General features: G+C 41.7%; 1 protein-coding gene across 1 annotated transcript in view; it reads left to right on the top strand.

The window, feature by feature from the left end:
• CERS3 (ceramide synthase 3) overlaps positions 1–22597 on the top strand; it is a 50262-nt gene extending 27665 nt beyond the window's left edge. Inside the window, exons 8-12 of the mRNA XM_082060856.1 lie at positions 665–757; positions 1040–1168; positions 2896–3002; positions 4405–4561; positions 18978–22597. Of these exons, the coding sequence (XP_081916982.1) occupies positions 665–757; positions 1040–1168; positions 2896–3002; positions 4405–4561; positions 18978–19106 (615 nt within the window). The 3' untranslated portion in view covers positions 19107–22597. The remainder of the gene's footprint in view (positions 1–664; positions 758–1039; positions 1169–2895; positions 3003–4404; positions 4562–18977) is intronic.
• The last annotated feature ends 4680 nt before the right edge of the window (positions 22598–27277 follow it).

Genomic DNA, 27277 nt, shown 5'->3' with positions numbered 1-27277 from the left:
CCATAACAGATGACTCCAAGCAAGCTGCCTTCTTGCCCACCTGCCAGAGGTTCTTTTTCGCCCCCCACTCCTATTTTTATAAATCTGTGGCCCATCACACTGCTTTCTTGTTCTTGTCCTTCTCAGGGGCCAAACACAAAAAGAATTCCCAGCTTCTCTTACTTGTGGGACCTGATGACCACATCTGCTTCCTGCCACCTGGGAAATGATTGAACCAAGGGAGCAGCAAAGCCCAGCATTGAGCCTTAAGCAGATGCATAGGATTTTAGCATAAATAGCTGACATTTTAGTCATGGGATATGTGAATGTTTAAAATGCTAATTGTTCACCAAGATGGAAGGCTTCATTTATTTGCAGTTGTTTGTAATTAAAGGCAGAAGCACTCTGCGTGGAGTTCTCTGACAAAAACATAGGAAAAAAATATGCTAAAATTTGGAGGTAGGGGAGGAACTGCAGAAACTGAGAGTATGGTCTGAGTAAAGGTTAAAATATTTGGCTCTCAGAACATCCTTCTTAATGAAGCCCAGAACAGGGATTTAGTTCAATGTTTTAAGCAAGACTCAGCAGAGGAGCAAAAGAAGCGAGGAAAGGAAAAAAGTAGTAATTTCACTTGGCATTCACTTTTTGCTATTCTCAGAGCTAACTGTGTTTTTCTTTGTTACAGACTGTGCTGCCATCCCAGTACTGGTACTACATGATGGAGATTGGTTTTTATTGGTCTCTCTTATTTACACTCGGGATTGACAACAGAAGGAAGGCGAGTGATGGTGCTTGTTTGTAGCTAGAACCTGTATTTCTGTGAGCTGGGGGTGGGATTGGGGGAAGTATTTATAAGGAAAAGCACTGTCCTGATACTGGATTTGGCGCAGCCACATGAGGGCAGCATCAGTCCATCCCTGGCACACCTGCGCACATCTGTGCTCTGGCTGCCAGGGCATCTCTGTGTGTGTGACAAGTGTGGCTTGTCACCTCATCTGCACAGAGACCCTCAGGGGCTGCACTGACTTGGCTCTACCTTTGTTTCTTCTCTCCTTCACAGGATTTTCTGGCTCACGTCGTTCATCACTTGGCAGCCATTGGGTTGATGAGCGGCTCTTGGTGTGGCAATTACGTGCGTGTTGGAACGCTGGTGATGTTTGTGCACGACACTGCAGATTTCTGGCTTGAGGTAACCCTGATCTCCATCTCTGGCTTTTGTTTTGGCTTTTTTTGTTGGTGTTTTTGGACTTTGTGTTTTTTTGGGTTTTTCTGTTTTGGTTTTTTTTTTTTGATTTTTGCCCAGGTTATGTTCAGTGACACTTTAATCTTTTTGCCACAAGTTTCATGTGATCCCTTCCTGTCCACACAGAGACATGGCTTCACAGATTCATAAATTGTAAGATAATAAGAAACATCTAGATAATCTAAGCTGATAGTCTGTTACAGAATCCATTATGAGAAAAGAACAAGAAAAATTCTTCAGTACAGTGCAGGCACTGAGAATACAGCTGCCACTGTGGATTATTCTTGGTTTGCTGTTAAAATTAGGCCAAGTTGGCTAGCCTGTGAACAGCTTGTCATGATACCAATTCTCAAGCAAATTTAGCAGCCAAAATTTTGGCTACTTCTCCAAAATTCTTAATTTTGTTGTCATTCACACCCCTGTGTTGATTCAAGAGTACATCTACATTATACACGTCTGGCTGGAGACACTCAGGCTGTCCTTGAACAAGATATCACAGGTATCCCCTGGCAGAAGAAAGGTTTCTCTCCCTGGGCTGAAGGGGAAATCCCTTCCCTGAACTAAATAACAATATTTAGAAACATTTAAGGTTAAGAAGTGTCTGGTTCTGCACTGTGGTCATGGAGACTTACTACTGGGTTTCCTGGAAGACAAGTGCACACTGGATTTCTTTCCATGGGGTTATCCTGGTTTTCTAACACCAAGATTCAGAGAATAGTTTCATCACCTCTTTTGGTGGCAGTGCCAGTGTAAGCAGTGCTTACAGGCTGCTGTCTGTCACCGTCCTGATACTCTGTTGTATTCAAACAACTAATTGTAGGCAGTTGGGATCGGCGCACATTAAACTCACACATACAGGTTTTGCTGGGTTACTTTTAATCTTGAACTGCTCTGTGGTCCAGTTAGCTGTGTGACCTTACCAAGAGTTGAGCTGACAACTGGTAGGACAGCACTCAGATGGAAACTGGAGTTGGGTACCAGAGTAACTTCATTCAGCCCTGCTGCTCAAAAGTTCATCAAACTGCTGTTTCAAACTTCACCTTGGTACATGAAGCTTTGCTCACACCTGAGAATGGCCATTTCATTCAATGGTGCCCAGGGTGATTCCTAAATGGAACGCGGAGAGTTGTGCAGGTCAGCTAGAGGAGAAGCAGTAACTATAATCTTTATTAGTGAGATAGAGAACAACAGTAGGATCTCCAGCACTCGAAAAGGAGAAGACGGCAGCTGAGTTTGGTGCAGAGAAGTGTCAGTAACACTCATACCTCAGAGTGCCTGTGTATAAGGGGTCGCTGCCGTTCTGAGCGTGCAGATATGGCCAGCAGCTTGTCTTGGATTCAGCCTGTTTTGAATCTGGTACAGGAATGAGGGATTACCTCTGTTTTTTAGAGCACATTTTGATTTCGTAAGACTTTTATATTCTGATCAGAGAGCTGTTCTTTTAGGTCTTTGATACTGAGTCCTTTCCTTTGAGATGAAAGGAGAAATATAAACAAAGAATCTGTTTTTACATTGCTTTATTAGGTATCAGTAAAATGATTGGTTTATGTGTCAAACAGTGAGGAAATTTCTTCCTGCTTAGGTGGAAGATGAGTCTTTGTTTATGAAAATGCGGAAAGGAATTTATCTCGGAGAATATTTGTAATATATTTGATGGTTTTTATTCAATGCAGGCAGCCAAAATGTTTAATTACGCTCACTGGGAGAAAACCTGCAATACGCTCTTTATCATCTTTTCTATCGCATTCTTCATCACAAGAATCATCCTGTTCCCCTTCTGGTAAGCGCTATTTAATGTACTCACAGGCTTTTATTTCATTCCCCTTCCCATTGAGAGGTTGTGATGGAAAAAGGAAAGGAATGGATTGTACTTCAAAGAGCAGAAGCAGAACTTTCATTATTGTTTGTTACTAAAGGTCAGGAAGAACTGTTGACAAAAACTGTCATTTTCTTTAAAAACTGAATTTAATTAAATAGTGTTTTTTAATGAACCTCTTGAAAATATGCTAACCTACATAAAGGCTTTTACGTATTACTTATTTTCATAAATTGTAGTTAAATGCTATGAGCGCCTACATTTTTGAGAGGGTTGAGCTATTTAAATAGGACAAATAATTTTCCCATTCATTCCATCTCTCTGTCTGTAGCTGCAAAGTCAGAGTACAGTGTAATTCCTATACGACTGTAGTTAATTTTTGTAGAGCCTTCTTTTTGGTACCTAGTTCTTGGGTAGTACCTCACTCACATGAGGAGCATTCAATGAAGTTAAGGGGAACCAATTAATTTACAAAGTCAGTGCAAATAAATCGTAACTTGCTAAATACTCAGGTGACTTCAGAGCGCTGTGATTTAACCTGCTTTGGGGTATCCACACGGGTGCTTAGTGTGCTTAATGCTTAACATGTTTAGCTTTTAAAAAGTGTTTAATGTGTTTCACATTCATGGTTTCGTTGACTTGCTCTAGTTTGCCTTCATGCCCCTCCCCGCATGTGGACAAACCCTTAGAGACTCAAGCTGGTTAAATTAATAGTTTTGAATGTTGATCAACACGAGGTTTTAATTTCCTGGAGTATTTTCTTACAGAAATGCTGATGTCTCTCTCTTGTTATTTTTTTATTAACTGTACAAGTGATCTCCAATCATTTTGTTTTGCTGAATTTCTCATTCTTGAGTTTGGAAGCAAAACAGGGTGAGATTAAAGGAAGAAAGCCCCAAATGATATAGAAGTAGTGAAGTCTCAAGATGGACAAAACATATGTTAATTAACAAAAAGCCCTGTTGTAAAGCCTGTAGGATTTTCTCTGGAGTGTGGATTTCAGATTAGAAAGATTTTTGCATTAAAAAAAGGCACAGACAAGCTCTGTGTTGCATAGTATCTAGACCACACAGAGCTCAAGATTTAGAATAATGGGATTTTTTTTCTCCTAACTTTATTTATAATACTTACGTGCAAGACTCAAATTTCTCATCTTCTGAAGTCTGTATTTCAATGGAGATGCATAATCTAGTTAAGACAGGGCTTGTTAATTAATCTGTCATCTTTGCAGAGCTTTTTAATATTTTGTGGAAATACTTAATCAGTTTGGAATGTGAAATTATAAATAGTTGTAAATAGCGTAGAGAAGAAATCTTGTACCATAACAGTCACCTTTCTTTTTTGTTTGTTTGGTTTTTGTTTTTAGGATTCTGCGTGCCACGATGTATCTGCCTACATACTACTCCACGACTCCTGTCATAGCATATTTTTTTTTCAATGGGCAGCTATTGATCCTTCAAGGCTTGCATTTATATTGGGGTTCCTTAATTTTCAAGATTTTGAAAAGGTTCATTTTCTTAAAGGTAAGCAATTTTGTTTCTCCAAAAAGACGTGTGAAGTATCAAACAGATGCTAATACCTCCAATAGATTTACTTGGAATTTTATATTGTTTTCCTGAACTTCATTTTAGAACTTTTGATAGGAATCTACCAAGTATAGAGATGTTCAAATGTGGTTTCTTACTTTTATTGTCACACCTAAGGTCTGAGATCAGAATATCAAAGCTTCAGCTAAAACCTTTTTTTTGCCTTTATATGGTGATTTGTTCAGATAGCAAATGAGAAATGTGCTCTCCAAAAAACTGAAGCCCTAAGATTACACAGAACTCTTTAGAAATTCCTGTGTTCCAAGTGAAAGCAAACTTTTCTCATTGGACTTTGTAGGAACATACCAAAAAAATGAGAGGTGAGTGGTGAGATCTTTAAATACTGTTGAAAACTTGTAGTCAAAGTTCTATGAGTTTGTCTAAATCTGAGGTCAGCTATACTTGAACACCAGGTTTGGATTCAGAAAACCGTATGAAGCTGGTCTGGTATTAGAATATGCCGCAGTGAAATACTGTGATATTCAACTGGAGTAGAGAAACAGAGTGAGTCTGGTGCTGCCATAATCTGCTTTTACCTTGCAGAGAAAACTCTTGTGGGAAAAACTTATGAAGGAAACTTTGCTGCCATGTAGGTCTTGTTTGGTTGCCTGAAGTAGGAACACTTTTACAAGGTCTCTTGTCATGAAGTCTGCAGTGTAGATAAAACATTTAGCAAAAAGCATTTAGAAAAAGACTTTGGAGAACATGTGTCTAGTTTTGGCATGAGCGTTGACAGGTATGTTTTGCTCATGGAGGTGAAACTGAAGTTGTGCTATTGAAAAATGGTATTTGTTTTGAGAATCAGGATGCAAAAACTTAATTGAGCTGATTCTGCCCTTTTATCTGAAGCAGTTAATGCTGTGAAGCATCTTAAGGAAATAAAATATTCATTTCTACCCATATTGAATTGTTGTTTGATAACAAGAATCATTCTGTGACTATTGGATTCCTTCAAATCTTATACAGATAGACAGCTGGATATCATTGGCAGACCCAGTGTTTTCCCTGGAAGAAAAGTGCAGTTACAAACTCAACCCTTGTTAAGCAGCAAACAGCTGTACATAAGGGACAAATCTGTGGAAGAAATGGCTTGTGTTGTTCTGCCTCTAAAACATGCTTCTGTGTTCCCTTAGACACTGAAAAGCTTGTCTGTCTTGCCTGTCACTTACCTCTGTTAGATTAATTACAACATTATTTATGGCCTGGCTTACTGAGTGTTAAAGTGGTTGAGTTCTTCTCACTTTCTTTTCGATTTTGGCCTGGTCTCTGTGCTGTTCTCACATAACTCCTCTGATGAAATCAATAGAGACATCCCTCTGCTGTCCAGCCGAGGAAGAGGAAGGCTTTGGCATAGTTGTCCATCTGCATTGGTGGAGTTTATGGGAGTACAATGCAAGGTCTTCAGATACAGTTGTGAAGAGGACATTCCTAGGCCAGCTGTATTAGGCCATTCTGCCCTGCCTGCTTATATGCCTTTGTAAGGGGCAGAAATGTTTTATTTTGAGATAAGAGCTTTTATTTTTTTGTATTAGTCATTGCTTAAAAATGAGAAAACATCAAGCCTTCATCCCTACTATGAATTTTTGATTCCTTATACAGCTCTCTGAGAAGACGGTTTCCAAATAACATTTGTAGGGTGGTAGCAGCAGCAGGCCTTGCCCTTTTCGGTCGCTATGACTTCAGCTGGCTTGCATGTGCGGCCTGTTTTCCATAGCGGTGGCAAACTTGGCTGTGAAAGCAGCCAGGGCCTCCAAAGCTGGAAAGGCAACGTTGAAAAGAATGGTGTTTGCAAGGCAGCATTTTTATACTGACATATTTGTTATAGACATACTCCACACAAATAGCCGTTGCTATTTTAGTGAAATACCAGTAAACCATTATCCTTGTATTAGAAGAATCACGTTTCTCTGCCCAAGGCTTTTAAGTTTTCATTCAGAAAACAGGCGATTTTTGACATTTTTCTTGAAGCAGCAGTTAGCTACTTCAGATGGAAAAATGAAGTCATGGTGTAACTGGGAACAGGGACTGATGTTGTCGTTTAAGTGAAGGAAGCTCTGAGCATTGCGAGGGTGTAAGGAATTTTTTCGGTGCACTCTGTGCCTTGAGCCACCCAGTGTTGGTGGGAGCAGCAATGAAAACCACTGTCATGCAGCAGTTAGCAGCTCCTCCCATCTGTCCAGGTCAGGTGGGTCCCTTCCTTGTACCCTTCAGGACCATGTCATTGCACCATCTGAAAGTCAATGGGCTTGAATATATTTATTCTTATTGGGAAGTGCTGTTGTCTCTTGTTAAAGGACTTGTCTGGGTCAGACATGAAAGGTGGGAACATGAACAGGAGGGCCCAGGTTGCGAGGACGTCACCTACCCATCGAGTCCCCTTTGCTGTTATTTGAAGGGTCACACATTGCTGTGTCACATCATGCTTAGAGCTGTGGATCCGGATTCAATACTCGTATCTCCAGGCTGTGGCAGGAGGGTTTGTTAAAGACAGGAATTAATACAGAGTTGATATTGAGTACTGCAGCCTCGTGAGCTGGTAGCTTCTTCTGTGCTTTACTCTTCAAATCCAAGACTGTTCTTCCTGCTGGAAAATATAAAAATACCCCAAAAGGAACCCAAACATTCTTTCTTAGAGGACATTTTATAACCCATGCGTAAGGCATACACATGTGAGAAAAGCCCTTCGAGGCCAGACCTGTACCATGTATCTTAGATCAGTTCTGCGAGGGAAAGAGGGACGTTCTCCGGTGTGATTTCTTTTCAGGTTAGGTCAGACAATTGCAATGTTCGCTGCTGGCTGCCATCTTGATGTCCAAGGCCTTTTGTTGCTAGGAGACTCCGTGTGTTTCTGTAATATTGTTCAATTACATAGTTAAATTACCCACTTGTATCAAGTTTCAAGCACCACTGAAACATGTCTAGTCATCATGTCTGCACATATGAGAATATTTTAGGAGAATTGAAAAAACATATAGAGAAGTATGTACATATGCACTGATTTAAAATATCTCGCCAGGAAAGTCCCGTGGAGATTAAACGTTTTATTTCCAAGGTCAGAAAAAGGGAGCGAATGACAGCAGCTTATAGCCACATTATTATGGCAAATTAAGACGTAAAATATATGTTAAAACCATTACACGCCAAGTTAAGGTTTTGAGACTACAGTGCTTTAAATCTTGAAAGAGATGTGTAAGTTGTAGGAAACGAGCATGATGTCCACATGACTCGGATACTTCAGGGCTGATGCAAAGTCCATCAATGGCAGAAGGTTTTTAGCAGACTGTAATGTGACCAGAAATATGTTTTCTTTCTCTTTTCATTGTTTTGTCACCATCAAATTGCCTTCAAGTAACACATTGAGCTTCTTACTAATGGTCGTTATTATTTAGGAGTCGTTGGCTGCAGTTTTATTTGATTCACTGCAGTACTTTCCTCTTGCTGAGGCAGAGAAGCCCCCGTACCGCTGTGCAGCACGCTTTTGGACTTGCCACTCTTTAGAAAAACTAGCTGGTACCACATATGTATCTTCACTATTCCTTTGGTATTTTGGACTCAGTAAGCAGGCTTTTTAATGATTTTGCTTGGCTGTATCCTTTTCCGTGCTTTTGTGTTGTTCTTTTTAATTCTTTATTTGGTCCAAATTCCCAAGGGAACAGTGAGAGTTAGTGTTCAAAGAATGACTAATGACAGAGTAGCAGTAGCTGAAAATGATAAGAAAATATCATTTTGGGGTTGAAATGAGAGCTGTGAAATACTCGTTAGGATGTTTTTGCTGTTTCCAGCAATCGTTCTCCTACTTCAGCATTTTGTTTAGCCCGACGATTGCGCTCCTATTGAGAAAACTCTGCCCGTTTGAGTCAGCATCTTTCTTATATGCAGATACTGGGATACCAGTAGAGTCCTTGCCATGAAAAGTGATTAGCCATATAAAAACTCCTTAAATCAGTCACTCCCTTATCTGTACTACAAAAATTGTATCCCTAAAAACATGTCCATGGACTCAAATACTTGATATGTTTTAATACTAATGTGTCAGCAAGGCCTGAAAGTCCTTTGGAACACAGATGTAATAGGATTGTATAAAATGTGCCCTTGCTACTTCTATTGAAGAATAATGATTCTTTATGCCAGCAGAGGTGCTGGCCTATATTACTTTCTGTCTTTCTTGTTGTGAGTTTATCTCTTTAGAGACTTGCTATAACCCTTTGTGTAAGTTTTTAAATTAAACCGTATGGTTCCCAGAGGCCGTTCTACCTGCTCCTGGCAAACGCCTTCAGCTGAGTTTAGTCTGAGGCTATTCAGACTTTCCTCAGCCTCTGCAGAACTTTCCTTCCCTGGGATCCTTTTATTATTTCTCCTCCTTTTTTTTGTACTTGATCTGTCTGCATCAAATGTAACTATTATTTTTAGTAATTCATTTCAATCTTGTATTTATTGTGCAACCACATGGGTCCTGGGAATATGGAATTTCAGTGCTGAACTGGGGTGAGAATTTTCTTGTTCATGAAACACAGGCCCACAGCATGTTCTTTAAAGCAATGGTGGGGGTTTTTTATTTGCAAGTCCTTGAACATTTACCCATGGAAGTACAGACTTCTGTATGACAAATTTAAACCCCTAGCACTTGCTTTGCTTTCTGTAGTGTTACCTTTAGAATCAGGTCTATGTCCTCTAGAATTAGACCACAGTGGTTAAAAACTACTGGTTTAGCTTTATTAAGCAAGAGTCGCTCCTCAGCCCCTGCTCAGCCCAGAGTGCAGTGGCTGTGAACACTTAAGCTGAGGCAGCATTGACTTCCTCATTGAACTGTGCAATAATTTGAGATACTTAACCCTAAAGAGAAATGTTATTTTTAAAATTACAGAGAGGAAAAAGCTCTATGTAATGTGAAATTAGAAATGGCTTCTAAAGAGATTACATTTAAAACCTCTATTGTGGCAAATAGAATGGGATCTGATGTTCACGTGCTGGAGCTGCTCGGGGCGCACCAGCCACATGGTGGGTGAGCTGAGCCCAACTGCTCCCAGCTAATAAACCCGGACTTTGAACCTGAGCTGCGAAGGGTCGTCACATGCGCAACAGTGCTGCACTGCCCTACTCCCTGCAATTACTGGCATGTGAAAATGAAGCATGACATGAAACATATATTCAGTTTGGGCATGCACAGCAGTTTATTGGTCTCTTAAAGAGTCAGATTTTCAGCCCATTGTTTTTTTTCTTCTTACTGAAGCAGTAAAAAAAATAAAAAAAAAAAAAATCTATCAATTTTCAGGACACTTATAATAGGAAAATGAAATTTAATGAGAATTAACACATTCAGTGAGAAGTAATTTGTTTCAGGAAAATGTTATTCTACAGGAGTTAAACAGAGGACAGAGTTTAGTTTCCTAAACGAGAGGCGTGTAAGTTTTGTTTTCTTTTACTTTTGTATTTTGTTAAGCCTGTACTGTGCCAATGGCTATCAGGGTGCTGATTAAAGGGACCAAGGAGTGTGTTTGCCTTAATTCCAAGCAGTCATTTGAAAAGCAGTAATATATATATGTGTATATATATGTGTGTGTGTGTGTGTGTGTGTGTATACATACACATACACACACACACACACACATATATATATATATATAAAATATATTATAATCTTGTTAGTTACAATTTCATGACTCTGTGGGACTGGGAAGCTGTGGAAATGCTTTCACTGGAGATTTTGTGGTTACTTTCTAGACTGGGAAGGGCCAGTACACACTGATGCCCCCATACGGATTTTGAGGTCCGTGAGTGAAGGTTTAGCACAAGCACAAGACAGATGGAAGTAGATTAGTAAGGGCTGACTTCTCCCCATTCTAAGGGAAAATGTGTTATGGCGAAGTTGTATTTGTTGATTCTCCACAGATATGTATTTATAGCAGGTTTTCTCAAGAGGATAGCTTATTAGGGGCAAAAATAGAACAAATGAAGGTTTTTCCTCTTCTAGATGAAAACCAGTCTATCTGGGAACCTTCCCGGCTGATTTAAACAATTGCCTTTGGGACATGGGGTTTTTACTAGCCTGGAGAGGGGAGGTAGCCAGCCAGGTCAGCAGCGTGAAGCCTCGTACCCCAGTAAAGGGAAATTGCTTCCTGTTCTGACTTTCTTTCATCTGCATATTTCCCATTCTGCTACAGCGATCTCGTTAAGCCCAAAGCCTGGCTACATGTCTCACTTCATGCTGCCAAATTCATTGGAGGGAGGAGGGGGAAGAGGCAGGCAGAAGAAAGCATAAAAGAGTGAGGAGTTTGCTGGCTGGTATTTACGATGATAGGCAAAAAGGAGAAAAGCCGCTGTGTGCACACTGAGGAGCTCTGGGGTCCTGTCCTTGCTGGGGATTTGAAGTCAGGGCTGACCTCAGTAACGTGTGTTGTCGAAGTGTGTAACTCAGCAGAGCCTGTGGAAGAGGAAAAGCCACCAGGTCTTTAACACGCAAATGCTACGTGTCAATCCCAGGGCGCTGTCTGGTCTCCTTCGCCTCATCCGGTGCATCGCCTGGCACTGTGAGTTAAAAGGCAGGTTGCTATTTAAGCCTCTGCTTTTTACTCCAGACTATGAAAGGGGATCAGCAGCTGAGCAATGACTTCCAGGGAAGTCTGTTATACTATATGCTCAAACACACTTCTCAGATTTCAAAACAGCAACAATGGTCTTTGCTGAAATGTTGATTTTAAATAAATAAATAAATAAGCTCTGTTTAGAATGCCCATAATTCCACACCACCTTTCACTTGAATATTATATAAAAATCAGGTAAAGTTTAGAAAACGTAAGGACTCTTAGGACCATTGTGGAGGAATGAACTAACAAGAAACTGAAGAAAATCACTTCTTATTGTTCGATTGGAATAGATAGGCTGTGAAGGTGCGCTGGGGTGGGACTGTTAGGACAAAGTACCCGTCCACAGCCCTGTTGTGCACACACGAGACTGTGCGAGGGCAGAGTCAGACCTGTGGCCACAGTCCAACAAAAACTGGGTGTGTGGGTGCTCCCTTTGCCCCTCCTGCATGAGCTGGGCTGTAAATGGGGCGATGCAAGTCCCTTCTGTGATGCAATAAAAGTCAAATGGTTCCAGAGTCACTGAGTTTGACATGAGGAGGAGCTGCAGATGACCGCAGCCTCTAAGAACAGAAAATCACAGCTATTAATGTATGTAATTCTGAAAGCAAAGCTGCCTGCCCAGGCGCTGCAGCAGAAGTTGTTGATCCAGAGCCAGGTTCTCAGCTGGTAGAAATGAGCTTGACTTGAAGTCAGTGGGATCGTGTTCGTTTTCACCAGCAATGGATCTGGCCAAACAAGCACCCCCGCCCCTCTCTCTGCACGTATGTCTGGCACAAGGCAGCTCCACTTTTAGCAGATTCCCTCATCTAAATGACTCTTTTTTTTTTAATGCAAAAGTTCCCAATTCAGATTAGAGACAAATGTTGGTAAAGTTTTTGCTTTATAATTTATTGATTTACCTTGTTGCTCACAGAAGGGCATTTGCTGACAGTTTTTCTGACTTCCCTTGTTAACTGCTCATATCTTTTAGCTTTCTAGCAGGATATTTATTGAATGTTCCATTTGTTGCTAGTTTTATACATGTGCACCTACATAAAAACTATATATGTGTAATAGCGTGCATATGTATTTATTTTTTCAATTGCCAAAAACCAATTTGCAGAGCAAACCTAGGCCTTCTGCAGAACTTCTGATGCCTTCATTTACTATTTTTAATATATGCTGCGGAGGTTTGAATTGTGACTTTGTTATGAGGTGAGTAATTCTCATACTTTCAGAGGGGTTCACAGCACTGCTGAACTGATTTAAAAAAAAATACCTTGGAAAAAAAGCTAGTTAGTGATAGAGCAATTTCCTTTCTTAATTGATATTACTCTGGTATTTGAAGAAAGTGTTTTCCTAGGAGGACCTAGGAGTGCTCCATAATCCTTATTACATGCAAAGGAGGGAGGAAATCTGAACAGGAGCAGTCTCACCTCCAAGACACAGTTCTAAGAACAGCACACGCCAAGTTCACACATCATCCAGGGACACCCTTTTCTCTTTCTGTTCATTATAGAGCTGTCCGAGATGAAAAAACTCTGAGTCGATGCCCCACTTTCAGAATGCTGAACTTCAGAGGAGTACATCCCCCACCAGGCCCCTTAAGCACGGAAGTCTTAGGGACTTTTAATGTTCTTTAAGAAACTTTGTTCCTTAGGTACTTCTTAAAGTATTCTATATCCAGCCTGGAGCTCAGGGTGTTTAGAAATACTGTATTGAAGTGATTTTAGGTATTGCGATATGAATGCCAAATGAAAAGATATTACTTGTTAGGCATGTGACTTGAAAATTAGATTGATAATGTTTAAGTATGGAGATAACCTTTAGATCCATCCCGAAAGGAACAGAGTGCATCCTAACAATGAAAATAGAGAAATGAGCACCTTATAGCACCCATTAGGTAGAAGTGCCCATCAGTTACATGGCTGGACACGGTGGTTTCAGGTTAGTTTAATAGAGCTAGAAGGCTTCTGTAGGAATAATCTTTAGCAGCTGTGTTATTTCAAAACATTCATCTTAAGTGCAGTATCATACCTCACCGAGAAAAGCGTGAGTGTCTGATCAGCTGTTTTGAAGCCAAAAAGGCATTTATAAGGAATAAAAGTGCATGTTCTGATACAAGTTCATACCACTGAACTGCTTGGCTTAATGCAAGTTCTGTCCTAGGGTAAAAAAAAGTTCACTATAGAGAACAGCATCAAATGCCTATTATATTGTTCTTTGTTTCTTTGCCAACTGTGGATTTAAAATTGGAATAATTCAAAAAGCAGTGGGACATTATGACTCACTCAGTACCTCCTGGGCTTTTGACATTATCGTAAAGCCACATACACTTGAGCGCAAGGTTTAGTTAGTGGATTTCAATAACACAGCCAGCAGACCTTATTTGAAACCACAGAGTACCTGATTAACTGTAAACAGTGATTTATTTCTTCTGCACAGTCAGGGTATTACAGCTCCAGTTACAGGTGTGTTATGCTGAGTGACAACTCAAGGGGTATTTTTCTGAGGTTAAATGTATTCCTTCAGTCAACCTCAGGGACATATTCTAATAGTAACATCCAGTTTTATGAGACTATTCTTTTTGATGTTTGTTGAATTGGTGTAACTTTTAATTTGTTTTTCACACGTTGCCTTTGATTTCTCTCTGCGAACCCCCAGTGCAAAGCTTGGAGAATGGGGATTACATGGAAGAGAGAGTTTTAATAAGGGGAGTTTGGGCCACACGGTGTCCAGTACAATTAATCTAGAAAGTCTGTATCTTCATTTAAAAACTGTAGAAAGCGGAGTCCAACAGTGCATCTTCCATGGAACATCAACGTTATTTACATTGCCTAGTGTGTATAAGATGAAAAGGGAAATATATTTTCCAATAAAATCTTCCAGGCTGGAAATATAGAACAGTTTGTTTGAATCCAAATGTATATTGCTTAGTCTCTGTAGGAAAGTAAAGGCGTATTAAGTCATATGTCAGCTGAGTTGAATTATTGATGTTGAATTAAACATGTTGAACTCAGAAATTCATCAACTTTATAGTATTATTTGTTAGAAAAGTACCCCCTTCTATCTATTTGGACTGACTTTTTATTATCTCTCTTGTTTATTATCTCTTTTATTTGAGTCAGTGGTTGCTGACCTGACTAATAGCTTTCATCTTTGTACTGCAAGCTATTTCCATATGTGCAGGTGCTGTGGAATTTATTGTCTTTACATTGAAAAATCAAGATCTAGTCAATATGTTTGTAGATATTTAGATGAAAATACTCTTAAGGTAGAATTAAGGTATAAGATTTAGGGTATTCTGCTTTCAATATAAGATACATTTAAGAGTCAGGAAATTCCAGCTGAAGGGTAAGAATAAATATTTGAAAATCAAAAAAAAAAAATTCTAAATTTCACCAAATCAGAAAACACGTAATTAAAATTCTGGAATTAGCTGTGAATTGCTTTTATATATCTGTACTTGGTAGAAGAAATCCAGTTAACTGCATGGACATAAATTATACTTAACCTTAAAGACCAATTGGTTGTAGTCTTGTCCAGGCAGGGCCAAAACTGGAATCCCTTTACGCTGCTGAGAAACCTCGAGCCAGTGTTGATCCCCTCAGATCAGTTAGACCTGAGACCTCTCCCAGCCCCACACGGCCATGGCCACACCAGCGAGGAGGAGAATGGACCCTCTGGACTGCATCATCCTCCAGGGTTCCTCACTGTTGATGGGATCAATCCACGTTGCTACAATATTCTTTTGTCCTTTTTTTCTTTTTACGCTGCTCAGCACTGTCTTTCCCTCTGCTCTTACACTTTCCACTGTAGCCACCGTGTCCTTCTCCCCATGGAGCGCCAAGAGCTTCTCAACAGGGAAGAGATTTCCCAGCGCTGTATCGAGATACAAACTTGCTCAATTAGGAGGAAATTCTCTGTTAGTTTAGGTGAAGGTTTGACCAATGTCTGCTTACGAGAGGCTGGGAAGTGGCCCATGGAGTTTGCTAATTTCTTAATTTTCAGATGTCTTTTCCCTCAGTGAAGTCTCTTGGAAGGTCCTTTCCTATTCATATAATCAGATGCAGCACTAATGACTTGAATGATATGTGTTCTAACAGCAGTGAAACACAAGAAGCCAAAACAACCTTAATAAATACGGTTCATTTAACTGAAAGAGGCAGACTGAGCAGCAGGTGGAAGGGTTAAACAAAAGGAAAAAAAGATTATAAAAGTTTGCGGCTTTGGCTTCACTACAAATGGTTCTCCTGCAGACTTTATAGCATTAGTGTTGCTTCTCATAAACCTTGAAACCGTTCATCCGTTTAGAAAGATTAAATTGGTTAGTCATCCAGAACATAAAATACACACATCCATTTTGTCTGTTACCCTAAACCATCTGAAGTATAATAAATGCAGCTGATGCCATTAAACCGAAGCTTTGAGTATTAATGATGGTCTCAGTTGCGGTATTTACAGTTTGCCAGCTCTTGTGTTTCTGATAGTACATTCATCTGTTGTTGCTCAGGGACAGTAACAGCAGAGTCTTTGAGTTGGAAAACACAATTATAATATATGATGTGAGGGGCTCAGAGAAAACATCTTGGTATTAAAGCAGGGGAAATCCAAGAAACATTATATTTTTTGTTATTCTCAGAAGGTCAAAGTTGAGAGGCACAAACCTCACTTATGATATCTTAATATATTTATAATGGTCTGTTAAACAGTTTGCCAAGACAGGATTGTTTGGTTTTCTAGTTACAAATGAAGGTATTACTATTTAAAGTTCTGTTCTGTCACTTAAGCTACCCAAAAATGGCCAGACTCTGCTAAAGCCAGAATTTGTAGGGTCACTCGGTCAGGATGCAGGTTCATGATTAAAAATATCATAAGATTTCAGATTTGATTTGGCAGCATTCTTTCTTGGTTAATATCAGGATTTTTGAAGTGGTACTCTTTCCCAGAATTAAGAAAATTTGCGATAGTTGCTTCAGACTACATAGAAATTTAATTCCTGGTGCTTTGAAATTTGTAGGACTATCTGAAACCCAGGGATCTGCAGTGTGCTGGAAAAAAAACACAACACATTTACATGTTTTTTAATTACTACATATAGTGCCTTTAATCAAAGCTTCTGGCTTGACAGCATTAAAGCTGAGAAGCAAATGCTGTTTCCAGTTCAACACTGGAAATGCCAGCCCGTTCCTATAGGAGACAGGAACGGATGCCGCGTATCAGCTGTCAGTGAAGGCAGAGCAGGTTGCCGGCTATTCCTAAGCCTGTGCCTGAGTAACAGCAGCATCTCTGCTTAAGTTTAGTTTGCATTTTTTCCTGAAACTTTTCAGGTGGCAAAAAAAGCAACAAGGCTCCCCCCACACCCTCAGCATTTGTCTTTTACTGCAAATACAAGTTGCAAAACTGCCAGGAGCGAGAGAGGTGATCTGAAGGAGGCAGAACCTCATAAATTGTTTGTGTGGGAAAGGCTGTCTTTCCTTTTCTCTAACTGATGGCATGCCAAGTTTATTTTACAGTATTTACAGTAAGATTTGTTTGTTTTGATGCCCTTTATATGTTGTTAGGGAAAAGGCAAAAGAAAATCTCCAGGAAGTTTATAGTTTTGGATGAGACAGAGTTTAGGCTTTAATTTTCTTTCTAGTCCAATACATTTTGCTGGAAGTGTAATATATAAAGGGATATGAGATTACAATTGGATGAGTTATTACTGAGCTGTCATTGATTTTTCTCTGTATGCATTAGGTGCTTAAGAAAGACCTCAGAGGAGCAAGCTGAGAAAGTGAAATTGTTCGTTCATTCCAAGAGCAGACACAGGTTGGGCAGGAATTTCTGTATCTCGTCTCTGCCCCTGGCACATCACTCCGGGAGCAGGAAGAATGTGCAGTCTGTGCCTGTTTAGTTGAGGTGCCGACAGGTGACAAGGAGACCAGATTTAGGAGAGAAGGTGGTTGAGGAGAGAAGCCTCAGGTCTCCTTCACCAGAGTCCTGCAGGCCAAACACTCACATGTTACAAAAAGACCCCATGACACCTGCAGTCCTCAATACTTGAACATTGATGCCACCAATCAGCTGGCTCTTAAATCTGGGGAGTTCCCATTAACAAACTAGATACCCTGGTGCTAGTAGGTCACAGCCACAGCGTGAGGAGCCAGGTTTTGATCCTCAGCTACAAGGAAATTGGGTTTAAGTGGTCAGTTAAATCATACGATGCTGGAGAGGGGATGACTTGCCCATCTCTTCCAACAAAAGAACTAGAAGGTCTACCAGGCACCTTCCAAGTAACTGGAAGAGAGAACCGGTGGCAGCTGCTAATCACACAGGAAACTGCTGGAGATGGAAGAAATTCCGTAGGTGCCTACTTTGATCTCCTTTCCATTCTTAGTCAGTGCTGAGGCACAAGGAGGAGTTTACCTGGTTTACAGCATCTTGAATGAGAGCATCCTGCCCTGGGTCCGCAGACCAGGGCTGCGCTTGGTGCGGAAGGTCCTTCCAGGGTGGCAGGTGCTGCTCTTGAGAGCTTGTTGCACTGAATGCAAAATAAAGGTGTTTGGTTTTAATGCCAAAGCCTTGATTGTTTGAACCAAACTTCTAAACACATTGTAGAATCTTGGGTTATGGTAGGAGTTGAGAAACAGGAGACTAATGGCATATTTTATGTGCTGTGACAAATAGCACGGAAGTGTCTTACCTCTAACCTTTGCTGTGAAATGCTGGGCAGACACAATGTCTTTTCTCTGCGTGGCAGAAACATTAAGCAGCAAGTGCCATGTTTGACTGTCTGGGGACGAAGCGTTGAGTGCCAAAGGGTAGAAGTTGTTCCTATAGCGCTGGGAAGGGATTTTTGTAAGGGCAGATTCTCTCACTGACGCCCTTTCATCCCTGCTAATGGAGCAGCCACCCCCTCCTCCCTGGCAACTCCCTGAGCAGGGTGATATACCTGAGGTGTATATCATAGCTGTGTATAGACGTGACCTTTGCAATTGTTGATGTGATGTATACACCGTCAAGCAGGGGAGAACATTTTAGGGTCAGTAAGTCTCTCTGGGTGAAGTTAATACCAGGAGATGCTGGCACAAGTGGTCACTGTTTAGTTTACACCTGTCAGAAGCAGGCAGCCTCTCGACTCCTGTGTTTGGGTGAGTGTATTCACTATATTAAGCTTTTATACAATATTCTTTTCATCTTCACTGCACTTCATGATGGTTAATTAATCCCATGGCACCCAGGGATTACTAGTAACGCTTTACAAAGGAAAGCAAAAACAAGCAAGAAGAGGTCAAATGACTGGGCCAAGGTCACGGAAGAAATTTTGTCAGAAGAACACTAGGTTCTGCAAGATTAAAGTGTTGTTAGCTGGTCTCTCCTTGGATATCAGCTTCCATTTTGGGGGAAGGGGTATTTCTGGGAGTAGTTTTGATACTATCTAGTGTATGTAGAGATCCCCTTTCATTTGTTCCATGTAGCACATTTTCTTTTGCTGAGGCGAATGGAAGAGAGGAGATGGGGAAATTCAAAGAAGGGAGTTCATTTTCTGCAACTTCTGTGCACCATCTTTTCATCTTGCAATTACAAATGGGGGCATCTAACTAATGAAATTAACTGGCTGTTTTTTCAGAGCAATTGCAAAAGTCCAGATACCCACTTCACATTAAAAATAAATGACTTGCCTGTCTAGGACCCGTAGGTGTTTTTGGAGGGTCCATACTGCACTGATAATAGCAATCTAGTAACTTATTAGACAGTAAACACTGCAAGTATGGAATATGCTCACAGTGCTTTCTTCTCCCTAGGACTTGAAGGATGACCGGAGTGATGAAGAAGAGGAAGATTCTGTTACAGATAATGAAGAGGAGTCCATAAAGAATGTCAGCAAGAATGGCTGTGGGTCAAGCAAACATCTGAACAGCAGTCACCATTAGCTCCCTCCTGCCTCGCCTCCTGCAGTGATTTCTGCTGGTTTTTACCCAACCTACAGGATAGAATTCAAGTCAAAAGGCTTATGAGAGACTGTGATTGATTTATTGTTGGCTACCGGACCTGGAAAAAAGCCCAGTTTAGAGGGGAGGGGAATATTGCATAACATGACAAAATGTGTTAATGACCCACTTTCTGGATCATTGTGAAGTGTTTGGACACACTGACTGTTCCACTCTGACAGGGCTCAGCAAGGTCAAAGCTCAAGAGTGTCAGATCATTTAGTGTCCCGTTGATTCTAATATTGGTTATCAATCTGATATACGATATATTTCACCAAGCAGTTTAATTTTGTGGTAGGTAAATAGTGTGAACTCAGTTAGGAACCAGAATCACTCAATGTGGGAAAAAATTGACGGTGATGCACAGTGACTGGCGTTTTAGTCTTTACTTGGCAGTTTAAACCTTCATCAAAATGGCTGGTTTCGTGAGTTAGGTTCCGTGTCCTGGAGGCCAATGCAAGGTAAAATGAAGGAAGTCAAATTATTTGCATGTGAAGAGCCGACTTCACTGCAGAAATAGTCTTTCTCCAAAATACGCTGCATGATAAGTAGCTCATATATTGTGTTCTCAGATATACCTGACAAGAAAGTCACTGTTCAAAGAGCAAAACTCGGCCCAAATTCTCTATTGAGCTCCAGGTTTCACAGACATCTTTCCTCTCAGTCATTGTGGCCCAGTGTTAGAACAGAAGGCACAATGGGGAGGGAAGATGGTGAAGTAAAATTGGGTCTTCTCACAGTTCTTTCACACTTCTTATTTGTCTTCAAAACTGCTGAACACCCCTTGCTCCTGGCACGTCTACAGCCCAGCAGATTAAAAATAAATGTCATCCATTCCTTTCTTGTGAGCTTGTCTCCCACAGCGCCGTTGGGTGACCGTCTTCTCAGGTGGGGCCCTGCTAGATTCTGTTCTCTGGTTCCTGCGTGTTCGCTGCACGTACCTGAGCACTGGGAGAGCATGGGGCGAACCAGGAATGTCACGTCCTTAGTGCTGTGTATTCATTTGAGATCAAGACCTGTATCTCCATCTCTGCTCTTGTTGAAAATAAGGAATCGCATCAGCTGGAGCCGAACTCGAATGTGAGTGTGTGAGTTAAGCAACATACAGTTCTTTGTGCTGTAATAAATGGAAGAACCGTGGTGGTTTTATCAGCTCTTCTTGCCAAAAGTGCCTCTCCTGAATTTGCACATTTTTTTTCTAATGCCCATGCAATGTGCTGCAGTGTTTTCAGTCCCGGGGCTTTCCAGAGAGCGCCTGAGCCTTTTAAACAGGGTGGTACCAGTCTCATTTCCAGATGCCTTTAGCTCACAAGGCCATAAATGATTTGTGTCACATGTTTTAGAGGTGAGAGGCTCTCCATGTGCTTCTACAGTAGCTGAGATCATCTGGTGAACTAAAACCAGTAGCTTGACAGAGACCAGGGGACCACTGCTGAAACAGCCCCAGGGCTGAGCTTTTGGGTCGAGAAGGCTTTTTTCCCTTTAAAGCTGCTCCGGCAGGAACCCGGTGACCTACAGGAAGTGCTATGTGACTTGACTTGTTTTCTCAAGATTTCCTTGGCAAAAGGGGATACAGTTCGTTGACTAAAGCATTTGAAAGAATGGGAAATGTTTGGGAGTTTAGATATGAAGGAAGAATTGTTTTTCTCTGCAGTTACAAGAAACTGTAGGAGTAGTTTGTTCTAGAGACTGGTAACATGAAAATATCTACATATGGTCTGTGCTTTATTTTTACTCATATCTTGTACTGTGTAATATCCTGAATGTTTGTGTTTTGCCACAAAGACAATTACACCGAGACAGGAGCGTGGCCTACAGCTTCTGGGAAGGATGGAACCGCACGGTGGTGGGACAGGACTCCTGAGCCCGTAGTTGCACTCAGTGAAGCTGCTGGGGCTGAGCGGGCAGAATTCCCTCCATAGTTGTTGTACAGCAGCGGGTTTCCTTACACAGCTGTGGAGAATACCTTAAATACTGCACTGTGAGTTTATTGGAAGTGTAAGTACTTATTACATCATCTAAAGCAACTAGTGAGTTTGGCAGGGTCACAGTTGCTTATCAGGGCCTGTTTATTGCCTACATGAAAAGAACTGGCCTTTCCTAACAAAATGTAGAAACCCGCCGTCTGGGAGGCTTTACACTCCCTTTGAGAGCAGTGGAGACAACGATGCTTTCTACAAGCCATAATGGGGTTTTGGGAGTTGGCCAGGGTATTATCATTTAATTTTGGTGCCAGAAAGCTTTCCTTCTATGACTAGGAAAGGAATTTGGGAAAGGAAGCGCAAAGAATGATGTTGTCAGAGGAACGAGCCTCTGAACGGCTACTGAGTTTTAAACTGGAATTTATAGTCTTGAGGCCAACTCTTGCCCTTCCTACTCGGACAAGTCTCCCACTGAAGCCAATTAAGTCCATTGGAGTTTTGCCTAGGAACAATTTTGGATTGCAGTTATCCAACCTAATTACCAGACCTGTTGCTTTAAATCAGTGTGAAACCAGGGTCTTAAAGGAAGCGAACAAGGTAGATAAATACATTCATACATTAAAATGTTGAGGCAAATTTGAGGTGAGCACAGAAGATGATGGAAGAAAATAAAGTCCTGAAGGTGAAGATTAAATCCAAGCACAGTAAACAACCAAATAACTACATCACCTGGCAGCCAAGGGGTGGAATCAGCGGGACCATGAAGGCCATTCCAAGGCCAAAGTGATGAAACCTAAAAATTCTGAAGGTAAACCAGTAGGTATTGGGAACAAATAACCACAGCACAGGGAGAAGTGGGAATGGATTTTCACAGTGGGACTGGACACATGTCCTGTTAACATCAGGTGTGTCACTCCTGAGGTGACACGTGTTGCATTTTCCACTTTTTACTGACAGAAACTCGGAAACAAGAAGCTAAAGTAATGTGGAACACAATTCATGCTAAAGAAATTAATGTCATGGTGCTTCCAGATTTTCAGACTATTCAATGCACTTAACCTTTTTCTTTTTTTTTCATGTTATCCTGAAAGGTCTCAAAATGCAAGAGCAGAACAATCGCAGGTGATGGGTACGAGACAGATGACAGATTCTAATTCCTTATTTTGACCAGTTCACAAAATGGGTCCTGGTTTAATGCTTGGGACTGTGCATCTGGTTTTGCTGTGTCACTTTGACCATGAAAAAGTATAGTAGAATAAAAATGAAATTTAGTTCATTAGGATCAGTAGAAACTCTTCTGTTCCATTTAATTCCTCTGAGTTTTGTTCAGGTCCTTCTGTCTGTGTGTACTCTGCTGCTCCTGTGCTTATTTACTACATAGAGTTATCAGTTTACTATGGATTTGATATACAGACCTCATTTACTCCACAGAATTCATGTTGTCAATTTGTATCATTGAGTATCATCATCTGTTTTTTGTTCTTAATGCCACTGAATTTGTCTGGTCAGTTGTGCTACACACTATAAATAAATATTTTTTGAAAACAGGTATCTATGGAAGGATTTCCTTGCTTTCCCTGCTGTGCAGTATCCTCCTCTCTGCCTTCCGTTCCCTTCCAGCTTCCCAGTGAAGGCCCATTCTGGAACTAATTCCTGACTCTTCCAAGTTTTCCCCTCACCTGGAGAAGGCTGGATGACCCACCCCATTCTTAAGAGGTAACAGTGATTGCTGTAAATTAACTTCTCTTTTCCCGGACAATTCATGAATGGAGAGGAAGCAAATTTAATGGGTGCATCATCCATCATTTGTGTTATTCAAGATTTATGCTTTGACTAAAGTACTTGACAGTGATGCTATGTACACTAGGAGCTACTCACTCTAGAATGCCAACACGTTTTTGTATCTTTACTCAGTTGTTTTTTGTTGTGCGTATTACGGCTGCTGTTACGTGTCTTTGAGGAATGTTAGAATAATGTGCAGATACAGAGAATATTTCTTATTCTTTCCATTTCTGCTTCCCTAGCTGGGAAGCTCACAGAGGTTCTGACTTACTGTCTCTTCCCGTGGGCAAACAAACATAAGGGAAGGTGTTTAGCCCAAATAATGAACTGCAGCAGAATACTTTGGTTTTATTATCTGAACTCATGTTTTTAAGCTTATGACTGAGAATAGAGTAGGTGGAAAACAGGTCAAATAGGAATATGTGAGTTCTGGCTACAACCAACTTGCAAACTGTGAAGAATTAAAAAAAAAAATAAAAAAATCTTGCTGATTTAGAAATAAAAACACATCTCTGCAGGCACTTCCCCCAGCTGTGAGTTTGAAGAACAACAGATAACCAGTGGGCAGAAATGAAAGTCTGTGCTGAGAATAAGAACACAGCCCAGCTGTGAAGTCGCTGAGGAGCTGGTTTGGTGGCTGTGAGCTGCCCAAGAGCCGAGGAGCCTTTTGTGTGGGGCAGTGAAGGAGCCAGGAATGCACCTCTGAGCTGATGGTGCTGGTCTATCCAAAACTACTGAAAACCTCTATTCCCAGAGTCTCCCAGTTGGTTTTATGGGCTCCCTCCTGCTCTGGCTGTGCCACACAGAGTTGGGGTTTTGTTTCTTAAGAAGTTTGAACTTTGGCTGCCCAAGGTGTGGACCAGGTATCGAGATAGAATACCGCTGATTTGTTGAAGGTCACACAGAACATCTGTATTCCCACTGAAAATGTGATTTCTGCTTAGAAAATTCATTAATTCTACCTGATGCCCACACTTAGGAGACAGAAAGTAACCAAGGTGTGTCAGTAATGTGGCACTGAGTGACCAGCACCATAGAGAGGGAGCTGATCTTCCCTGAGCGGAGCTTCATGAGCGAGGAGAAGAAAAGTCAGCAGAGGGCTTGGCCAACTCATCACACAGGTTTTTCTTGTGGATGTAGGTGTCGAAGACTCATTTAAAGGCTGCTTCCTCCAGCTCTTTAGAGGGGAGTGTTTTCTCTCTGTCTCCATATTTCTGCGTGATGCTACTTGGTTTATAGAAGTTGCCGAAGAAGGTCAGAGCCTCATCAGCAGAGGTTCCCTATGCCCCTTCTCCGCTCCAACCTGTAGTAGCAGCAGTGTTTGCACGTGCTGCTAAGGTAGCACACTTGCCCACTGAAGTGAGAGCTGTTTGGTATATTACACCAGAGAGGAAACTTCACAAAGGTTTGGGACATAAGGTAGGAGGGGGGAAGTCACTGGCCAGAAAACCAGGACTCCTGCAGGAATGACTCCTGTCATCCATGTGTGTTAAGATCTTCAGCAGCAGCGAGGAGTTAAAGCCCTGATGTTAATCCCTTGTCAAAGAATGGGAATTCCCAGTTGAGGAGTTAGAGGTGATCAAAGCAATGTAATCTTCACCCGAGCTGACTACAGAGAACTTCAAGTTGGGCTCTGACAGTTTATTTAACTGAAGTACCCTCTGTGGGATTACTTGGAGTTTCTAGCTAATAGAAGACAAGGCTGAAAGCACAGGTGTAAGCTTCAACATGTGACTCTGCAAATACAAAGTCATAACAACCCATGTAGGATAATGTTGATATTCCAATAGCCCAAAGATTTATGAAAATATCTTCTATTTACTCAGCTGGAAAGAGCCCTGTTCTTCTGGAGTTTTGTTACCCCATAAAGCATTCAAAGGAGACCCCATAATCGTTTCAAAGTCAGAAACATTAAGTGGAATTACAAATATAAACCAAATCCTCAGTGACTTTAAAGTACAAGAAGCATGTCCTTGGAGCCATTGAATATTACTCTGCTGTGAGCTGAGGTAGGACCAAACAGCTCCCAGGCAGTTGTTTCAGGTAGTGAAAAGTCCATATTTTTCCTACCACAAAAGAAGCTGCTCTAAAAAATAAGTTGTGAAAGAGGTGATTAAGTTCCCACTGAAATTCACAGGAGCTTTTCCTGTGATGCTGATGAGAACTGGATCCAGACCTCAAGCGACCAGATAAAATGAGGAGGGCAGTGTGGCACTGGAGCAGGACACAGCTCTGGTGTTTCCTCCTCCTATAGCCCAGGACAAAATCTCCCTGGAAAACAAAATCTTCTGTCTGCAGGACACTCAGCTGAACACAGCTCTGCCCAAACTGGGCACGTATCTCTTGAAAGATGTCCTGCATAAGCAATCCCTCCCTTTTCAAGCAAAAAACTTCCCTTCTAGCCAGCAGTCTGCCTCCTGTCCTCCATGCTGTCCAAATCTCTGCAAAGACGGGGTCGCTGATGTTAAAACCTGCAATCCAGGGCCAAATTTATCAGCAAGAGGCAAATGAGTTGTGGTTATTGCAGCCACCTTTGGGTGTGAGGGGGCTGCTGAGCCAGAGGAGAAGAGGGAACAGAGAAAGAAACTGGAGCAAAATGGCCTGGGACAGCACAGCAGCAGTTTAAACACAGAACTGACATCACCAAGAATCACAAAGTGGTAACAAGGCTGGGAAGAAAAGAAGCCCCAAGAGAAGAAGGAGGAGGAAAAACATGGTAGTTCGGTAATAGTGGGGATCAGCACTGTCCAAGCAGCGCGGCCAGCTCTGCCTGGGCTCCCAGATGAGCTCTGCAGCCACGACAACTCCTTTTCCCCGAGCACCAGACATTCCAGATTGAGCCCAGCTGATGAGTTCCCAAGGCAAAGGCAGCAGGATCTGGGAAATGCTCCTTTAGAAAGTTCCCAGTATGTGTGTGAGGGGACGGGGAGGGACTGGGCTGGGGATGGGCCAGGGTAGCCACAAGCAGAGGCCAGTGGCCCTGCAGCTGTGGCAATGATCCTGGGGTTCACCTCCAGCTGCTGGGCAAAACCGACTGCCCCTTGAATATCAGCGCTGGTTTTGTGCTTTTCCTGGCCGAGACACATGGAGAGTCCTAGAAGAGCTCCTAGAAGATTTGTATGTTTGTTTCCTACAACAAAGAGCAGAAGAGAGCTGCTAAAAGGCCTTTCCAGTGCTGGCACATATGGGTAGTTTCTTGGTTATGTCATGGGCTCCATACAATGCAGGAGAAGTCCTAGTATTTCAGGAGAAGAATCTGTGGGAAGCGGGAGCTAAATTGTAACAGGTTCTCCTAAATCTTATCAGGCTATGCAAATCATACCTAGTTCCTTTGCTATTTTAAAGGAGGAATTATTCAGCAACCAAAGAATGTTTCATATGTTTCCCTATTGCAAGGGGCAGTGAGGTCAGATAGCGCTGTATGTTTGGAGGTTGTTTTTTTTTCCCTTTGAATGCTTTGGATCCTGCACGGATGGCACAATGGCACACGAGCAGAGAACAGGACACTGTGGCAACAGCCCCTGGTCTGTACGTGCTGCTGGTCTGTACGTGCTGCGTGCAGTGATGGGCAAGAAAGCTCGAGCACCTGTGCCATTAAAACCCATGTATTGTTACCTGGTTATTGCTGCAAGGGCCCACGAGGTGGCAATAGCAGGACACCGTGGCTCCCATGGAGCATTTCTGACCATCTTTTTGACCTTTAAAACAAAGAGTTTCTATTGAAGACTGGGGTGCAAAAGTGTTTCTTGCAACTGGTAATTTCCACTTGATTGGTCTCTAAGTGTGAAACAAGTGTCTGGTACATCGCTGGTAAAGAAACATGGGCTTTTTTACCAAGAATGAGTGTTTGATACCAGCCCAGAGGATGAGTGTGCTCGTGTACTAAGGGTTGGCATCTGCCTGGGTGTCACCAGTGACCCTTTTCCTGCTCTATTGCTGTCCCCTGGCACCAGAGCTGTACCTGGCGTATCTGGGGGTAAGGGCTGGGGAAGAAAGGACATTAAATCTTCTCTGACTCTGCTTTACTGCTCGTACTTTTTTTTGGTATTGTCTGTTTAAACAACTTATTTGTCAAGCCACAGAGTCTGCAGCCACTAGTAAGTGAAGCTTCATTCTCACCTAGATCTTTAATGTCTGTAGTGCAATAAGGATGATAAATGTCTCAGAATAACCAGGGTTATGGTGCCATTCCACCTTAGGAGACACTCTCCACCTCAAGTGTATGAGGTGCTCTGTGTTTTGCAGCATTGCCAACAATAAAGCGAAGCTCTAAGGATAGAAGGGTTTAGGCCAGGCTCAGTGTGTGCATGTGCAAGGAAGGGAGCAGTGGGACATCACCTCCCAAACACAAAAGGAGATGGAGACTGAGGAACAGATGCGTCTCCAACCTCTTAAATCCATCAGGGGCTG

Source organism: Streptopelia decaocto, assembly GCF_964273445.1.
Source record: "Streptopelia decaocto genome assembly, chromosome: 9".
Lineage (NCBI taxonomy): Eukaryota > Metazoa > Chordata > Aves > Columbiformes > Columbidae > Streptopelia > Streptopelia decaocto.
Note: the sequence above shows the minus strand (reverse complement) of the source record. Positions and strands in the feature narration are given on the sequence as shown.